The sequence below is a fragment of the Meleagris gallopavo genome, chromosome 4 (genome assembly GCF_905368555.1).
Source record: "Meleagris gallopavo chromosome 4, MGAL_WU_HG_1.1, whole genome shotgun sequence".
NCBI lineage: Eukaryota > Metazoa > Chordata > Aves > Galliformes > Phasianidae > Meleagris > Meleagris gallopavo.
The window spans coordinates 5,371,905-5,379,574 of record NC_139407.1 but is presented as its reverse complement, the minus strand read 5'-3'; the positions used below and the strand labels follow the sequence as shown (position 1 = coordinate 5,379,574).

General features: G+C 38.3%; 1 protein-coding gene and 1 long non-coding RNA gene across 6 annotated transcripts in view; one reads left to right on the top strand and one right to left on the bottom strand.

Moving 5' to 3' along the window:
• Nucleotides 1–180: 180 nt before the first annotated feature.
• LOC109367136 (uncharacterized) lies at nucleotides 181–7,285 on the top strand. Its single transcript, XR_004159441.2, has 2 exons — nucleotides 181–3,623; nucleotides 4,981–7,285. It is a non-coding gene; the product is annotated as an uncharacterized LOC109367136 (long non-coding RNA).
• Nucleotides 5,302–7,670, bottom strand: part of PALLD (palladin, cytoskeletal associated protein) — a 180,942-nt gene continuing 178,573 nt past the window's right edge. For 4 of the 5 annotated variants that reach the window (XM_010709482.3, XM_085222049.1, XM_085222050.1 and 1 more), the window contains one exon: nucleotides 5,302–7,453. In XM_010709482.3, coding sequence (XP_010707784.2) covers nucleotides 7,281–7,453 — 173 coding nt within the window. In that variant the 3' untranslated portion in view covers nucleotides 5,302–7,280. The remainder of the gene's footprint in view (nucleotides 7,454–7,670) is intronic. The other variant, XM_085222048.1, reaches the window with a different exon arrangement.

Here is a 7,670-nt window from a genome sequence, read left to right as displayed (position 1 = left end):
GACAAAAACTTCAACAACTTACTGTAAAGCTTATTCCAGAAAATTTAGAACAAAGATTACAGCAATATGTACCCATAAGATTTTCAGACCAAGTACTTAAGGGTCAAAATCTAGATTGTCATTTTCCATTGCATAATCCAATCAAGATTCATTAACTTTACGGGTAACTTTTCACTTGTTTGCTCATTTTAAAACATGCCTCTTTAATTTAAAATGCTCAAATACACAATTAACTTCTGAGCATTCTTTTATTTCTGCATCTTAGGCACCTCGTATGATCTTAGTCTTCTCATTTCTTTTTGTTGTTTTTGGACCTACATTTTCTACTTTGAGTGATTTTGGCATCCAAGTTAAAACATTGGATGTGCACTGCTAGGATGAGAAAATGGATGCAAGTTGCTAAAAGAGGATGTCTTCTTGCTTATGTAAATCTGCTGAGCTGAGCAATAGCATGCTTTCTTCCAAGATTTTCCATTTGGTAGCACAGCTGATTTCCAGCCATTCCAATTTTTCACGCGGTATGAATTCAGTTCCGAGCTCATACATCACTGGCCACATGCTAAAAATGGAATTCCATTTACATTTAATATATCTTCATTCCATTTCTTCTTTCTAGAAGGCTTGTTAGGCTCACCGCCTCCTTTTCCTCCTCCTGTATCTTCTTGGGTTGCAATTTAAGAGCATGAGCATAAGTCGTTACAGAATACTTTGTCTGTTCCTCTCCCCTCAGCACGTGAATACTTAGTGAGCTGCTGAAGAGACCTAATAGCTCTCTCAGTGTATAGACAAAATGCTTTAGAGAAAAGTAGGCTGGTCAAATTAATGAAGTCTGGTACTTCATCATGTATCATCTAAGTGTTATCCAATTAAAAATAACACAAAAAAATACAAGAACTGTAATGCCATCTATTCTGTCTTTGGGTGATTTTAACACTCTTACAGGGGGGGTTCTCCACCTGAAGCTTGTGTTGTGACATAGTGTGGGGAAAATATGGCTAAATATTGCATAGATTTTGAAAACGTGCTTGTGAGAACATTGACAAGCTATTAACGGATTCACTCTTTCATTTTTCCTTCCTAATTTCTACAACCCATATCAACATGGGCTATTGGAGTTTTATCTTCTGAAGCCTTTCTGGGCCTTAGCTTAGTTTGGTGGGCCAATCACAGATAGCACATTTTAAAATAAGGTAGGAATGTGGTATATTCTAACAGGAGCTGTCTCTCAAAGTTCATTTTACCTACAAGATTATATTTGTTTTCTGCAGTGAATAATTCGTTTTTATGCTTGAAAGAGCTAAGGATCAATCAAATTTTTGATGTGATTGGTAACAGACATTCAGACAAGTTCAGATTTGGGTGGACTGTATGCTTTGAGCCATAGGCAATTTAAACTGCAAGAGATATTTTAGACCTGCTTTTGCTTAATTGTGAAAATGAACACCACTGTGCGTTCCTAGCTCTATTTGTTTAATAGTTTTGGAAATTGAGACAGTTACAGCACCAGCCACGTAGGATGAAGTAGAGTTAGATGCTTGTTCTTGTTCACTTCATCAAATTTAATACCAGGCTGTGCATCTGTAATGCTGTAATGCTTAATAAAGTTGTGAATTTAAAAAACTAATCAATTGCTTTCTGTTCATCAATGCATATTTTTGAGCTCCTGTAATCCTTGCATCATGATATATACTATATAGCAACAAAAGAGAATAATTTTGTCTAAAGAATGAAGGTATGAATTCAGTAAAGTAGGACCGCGTTGTGAAGATACTCATACAACCTATGTCAGTGTACTTGTTGTTGTTTTGTTGGCTTTACCAAAGCTCATTTCTGATTTTGTGACCTTGGGAACCTGTATGACCATTTGAGCCTCGTTCAGTTCAGATTGAAAATCCACTAAATTTCTTATGCTGCGAGTTCTGAAACTACTTCATCTTTTAAAGCCGCAAACCAGTTGCAGCTGTTTGGAGGAGTTTTGGAGAGCAAGTGAAAGATTTGGTTGAACCAAGGACTGTGGCAGATGTCAGAATTCTTGTGAGAATAAAGAAGGTGGAAGAACAGTCAGGGATTTTAGTTTGCTTTTCTGTTTTTGTTCCTGCGAACCAGGAAATTGCAGTTGCTATCATTGGATGCTGCCTGGCCCCAAATTAAAAGTAAGAACTGAGAGGCTCCTGAGTTCTCTATTTACAACATGAAAAGATAGAAGCACTTGAAAATGAGATACAAAAGTCAGTGAGAGCTTTTTTTTTTTTTTTTTTCTTTTTTTTTCTTTCTGATTTCTAGGCCTCTCAATTGCAGGTGTTTTTGAAGGGATGGGATGTGTTGCTTAAACTAATGTTAGATCAGTGTATACTTAAGAGGCTTGTCACGTGGTGAAGATTACATTCACTGCTCCTTGGGCACAAATCTATTTCAAACAGGCATGGGGCTGTTAACTGATGTTACTCTGTTGTACGTACACTTGTTCCTATTATCTCATTTCTACTTGTGCTAAAAATACGATTTTCCACCAGGTGCATTAAGCAGTTTAGGAAGTATCTCTTAGACTAATGAGTATCAGGATTTTAGCCAAACAAATGAATGACTCAGAAGTTTAAAAGTCTCCTCTAAAGAAGTCACACTGGGGAGAGAAAAAAAAAAAAAAAAAAAAAAGTGGTTTGGCCTCAAAATTTGTATCTCATCCACACCTGATTTTTCTTGTTCAATACATGCAGCAGGAGGCCATCTGTGTCTGATAGGTGGGAGCAGCACAGTGCTGAGTCTCTTCTATCTGACCTTCCTCCCAGGCCCTGTGCTCAGAGCAGTGTGTTCAGCAGGTACTTCAGTGCCTTTCACAGTGAGGGGCACATAAGGATGTAGGTACTGGAAGCACTCTGTTCTTTTGCAGTGCCTTTTCTTACTGGTTCTCATTTTTATCTTTGGGTGATTAAGTTTTTATTGGTTGCATCTGCTTATTAATCCTGGACTGCGAGTTTGTGTGTGCATTCTTCTGGCTTGAGAATGTTAAGACAAAGAGCCTTTCTCCCTTCATTTACTGATTGTTTTCCTTCAGCCTCCCTCATCCTGCTTCCATAAGCTGGCTGCCTGAGTTGCAGGGAGTGCTAATGATACTCCAGGCTTCCATGGTTTCCAGAGCTTTCTAAGACGTCTTGTAATGAATCTGATATTGGTCTAGCAGATCATACAATTAAAATATTGACATAAAAACTTAATTGGTTTTCACTTTACTTACGCGTAGCCTTGTTAGAACTGATAGTCCAATATTTGCCTTCACCTTTGTACTGGATGTCTTAAGTCAACTGATCACTTAATGTATTGCTTTGAATTTTCCATAATCTTTGTCACACTTTTCACATCACCATCTCCAGTTTTTACATTGGTGTATCTGATCTTTCTCACTATTTTGCCAGCTTGAACTTAAAGGAGATCTCGTGCTCAGCATGAGCATCTTGATGGAAGCTGGCAGCTGAATGGTGAGGCAGACTTGAGGCTGCTGTCAACATGCATCATTTGAGCAGGCATTTCCAAACTGTGCATTACTCCAACTATACAACAACGTGTGTGCCTGGCAGCTGGGTCTCACAGCTGGAGCATGCAGTTGATCCCTTCGGGATCGTGACATGGTGAGTCATACAATCTCATGGAGGATGTTTGTATTAAAGCTTTTTGGGCTGCTTGCAGAGCTAGGGATGCAACTCCCCCCATTTGTGGGGATCGAGGCAGTTCTTAGCATAGAAAATAAATGAATGTAAATGGCCTTTGAAAGAGACTATAATATAAAAGCTGGGGTTTCACACTGGCTGTTTGGATTTGATCCCCAACCTGCAGCTGGCTGTTATGGGGGGGGAGGGGGGAATAATTAATTATAGCTTTTGTCATGAAGGAAGTTGCAGGATAAGTTTTGTGCTGTGCTAAGGTGCTCTATGGACTGAAAAAAAAACAAACCCAACTTTATGGATTTGGAATTTTGTACATCACTCCTAGTGGCCTCAGTTGTGCTGAAGAGGGTCAGGTTGGGATATGAAAAACTGCTTCTCAGGAGTGGTGAGGCGCTGGAACGAGCTGCCCAGGGAGGTGATGGAGTCACTGTCCTTGGAGGTGTTCAAGAACCATGGAGATGTGCACTGAGGGATGTGGCACTGGTGGTCTGGGGGTGGACTCAGTGATCTGAGAGGCCTTTTCCAACCTTAATGATTCTATGACAGGTTTCTATCAGCACCTCAAATGCAGTTGAATTGAGTCTTGGATTGCTTTGAACATGCCTGGCTGATAAGCTTGCTACCCTTCATACAAAGTGTTGAAAGTGCACTTTCAGATAACAGTTTGTATCTTTGGAGTTTAGGGAGGAAGATTAAACTGCTGAAGGTTACCGTGATGCTTCCAAGAACGTCAGTTTTTGGCTTGAGAAGTATGTCATTTTTTTGTGTGCCACACTTCTATCTCTGACTTTGTAAACGCAAACAGTCCCAGTAACTAAGGAACAGCACAGTTCAATGTTTTCTTAAGAACAACTTTGCTGCTTAGGGATGTGATTTACTACTTGTGTGTGTGTACATATATATGCAGAGACAAAAAGTGATGATGATCTCATCTTAACTAGCTCACATGAACAGTCTGTCTCATTTTTTTTCAGTCTCATAGCCAAAGACAAATTTACTGTAAGCAGATGGAACTCCATTGAGTTGTAGTACTGCCATTAGTGTCAGTACTCACTTGGTTGCAATGATAATTCTCTCTGTAGTAATCAATGCTTGCAATGTAAGCCTGGAAGAAAAAAACTGATTATCTTGCAGCTTTCTCAGTATTTTTGCACAGACAGGAAAGGGGGAGAAGTTTTAGTTGGGAAATGTTCAGGATTTTACAAGTAAGTCTTAGCATTGTCTTCATTTAATTTTGGTGCTTTTTAGAAGTCTGTTCTTACACCAATTTATCAGCACTTGGACTTAGAATCAATCTTATTTTTTTTTTTTTTTTTTACAGTTTTACTTAGAATCAGTTATTAGTGATGTCATACAGCAATTACAAGAGGCATGAAGTAGACCTGCATGTATTCCTAACATCTGGGCTAAAAAAGCATCTTCACATAAATGATGAGAAATTTTCACAGAACAGTGAGTCATGTTCCTCTTAAAAAGATGAAAATTAAAAGACTGAGAGACGAAAAGAATAACAGTATGGTAAATAAATTCTAGTCAAGTGTAGATGCTTCATAAAGACCTTGTTTCATTAATTTACTAATAATTAAATTTCTAAATCTTGCATGCTTGTACCAAAACAGTTAATAGTCTTTACCAGAAGAAAAACTTTCTATTTGTGTAATATTTATTGACGTTAAACCCACATTATACCAGCACAACAATCCAAAGTAATGATAGTACATTTTTTATAAATACAAATAGAGAGTGGCAAAATAATGCTAGTGAAGCTAAACAAAAAAAAAAAAAGTAAATTAGCATGTCACAGTTGTGGAAAAATTTTGCAAATGATATGACATACTTTTTCTAGAATATAATCAGATTATTCCCATACAACAAAGCATGACGTTAATTTAGAGGAACGATTCCCAGAACTGGTCATGTCCTGCACCAATTTGCATAGAATAATACTAACTTATGTGCTAAAGTTTATTAGTCACTAAAAAACAAACAAACTTTGTGTACTTACAAAGAATACACTTATAGCAGTAATGCAATATATGGTGTACACAATTACAAAATAAAAAAAACAACTAAGTACAGGACTTCTGAATAACTGAACTGGGATAAAAGATTTCAACGTTTTTATTATAAATAATGAAAGATACCATGTATGTGCTTCATATAAGGAATACAGTGTTTTCCTTTCATAGCAAAGTATGCTCGTACCATCAAACACTCATTTTTCTTGTCAGGCCTAGCAACTCTTCCATCCCTCCCTCCCCTTCATCTGAAATTCATTTGGTTCTAATTTAAAACTACCTTGTCTGCCTTGACGAGGTAGAGCTCCAGTTTGATGTGGATTTGCCTTGCATTCTGAAAGTAGCATTTCATCTACTGCACACAGCCCCTACTCATTCACAGAACTGTTGTAGGCAAACAACAGGAAGGATGAGGGGAAAAAAAAAATCCAGAAACATATATGATAAGAAGAAAAAGTGGTGCAAGTTTCCTTGTTTTGTCCATCATCTTCTGCTTCCTCAGATTTGCAAGCTTATCACCTATGGTGTTTACTTTTCATCGATATTCCTACTGCAGTCTCAACCCATTTCTCACTTACTGTGCATTTCTAAAATCCTCATACGTGTTACTCAAGTGCTAAGCAGTCAAATGGCCCTCACATACATTGCTCAGTTTTCAGCTCACCTCAGAATTTCAGATTCTTCAGCAAGAGTGTTAGGAGGTTGCAGGCTGTCTTCAGGAAATCCACGGAGAGTTTCAGCCTCTTGCCCTGTCCCCCTCCCACCCCTCGTAGCAATCTACTGCAGCGGTTCATACCGTCGGCACTTTTTCTCCTCTAGTTACTAAGACTTATCATCTGGAGTAGACTGTGTTACTTATCTTCTTCATTAGTTTGAAGAGGTTAAATCACTCATGCTTAACCATCTTTGCGGTACGTTTGTAAGTAAGCCTCCTCCTAGGTGGCAGAAAGGAGAAGTATAAAAGAATTAAGAACTGGGGCTTCAACGATGCTTTATAGAACTGTCCATATTAATGGCATTTAAGGCAAAGTATTATTTTCGTTGTAGAATAAAAAACAGTTTGCAGAGATGCAGCGTTTGCTTACATTTCTCTTCCTTGTCTCTTCCTTTTTTATTACAATATTGCACTTGTTCACTGTAGCTACCAGAATGCATTGCCATTTTAGAACTATAGATTACGTGCATCCTAGTTCTCTTTGTCATCTAATGGCCTCAAAACATCTCGCACCATTAGCATAGTGTAACATCTGCTTACTGCTTACGAAGGCACGTGGTGATTGATAGTGTTTTCTTCTGAAAAGTCTGTTTCACTGATGCGTTTTGGCCTTTATGAAAAGGGTTATTCAAAGAGCTGAAGCAACTTAGGTATAAGGAAATGGTGAACGTGATTTGTTGTGCAATGTGTACATTTCTATTAATAATCTACCTATTCTTCTAATTTGGTATACTGAATAAGGAATACATGGTTATTGTGTTTGTTGTTTATCTTTTGTACTTGAAGGTGTTTGCCCTTGCATAAAGTGACATAGGAGTATCATTGGTCAAGGCAATGGCTTTCAGTGTTTCTGCTTTGAAAGAAGACGATGGAAGTGGTGGCTCGGATCTAAAGGTCATCGCTCTCTACCAAACCAGGCTGCATTGTCAGATGGACTGGATTTGCCTCTGGCTGGAAAGCTGCTTTGATGTCTAGTCCTTGGTCACACAGTGCAGCGTATCGGCTGGTTGAGGGTCGCACCTTCTTTGGCTTGGTTGTCTGAGGTGGTTGTTGCCACTGAGCTGCAAATTAAAAAGGAAAGAATAAAAATTAGGCATCATCATCTCCGCAACAGTGTGTATCAGATTCATAATCTATCCTTTCTAAAGAGACACTCATTTCTGGGCAGCAGAAAAGGACTACATGAAAGGTAAGTTTCATTTCTTGGTGCGTTTATTCTTTTCCTCAGCATCTAGTCTCACCTGCAAACGTGATGAATAAAAACAAGCATCTGTGGTT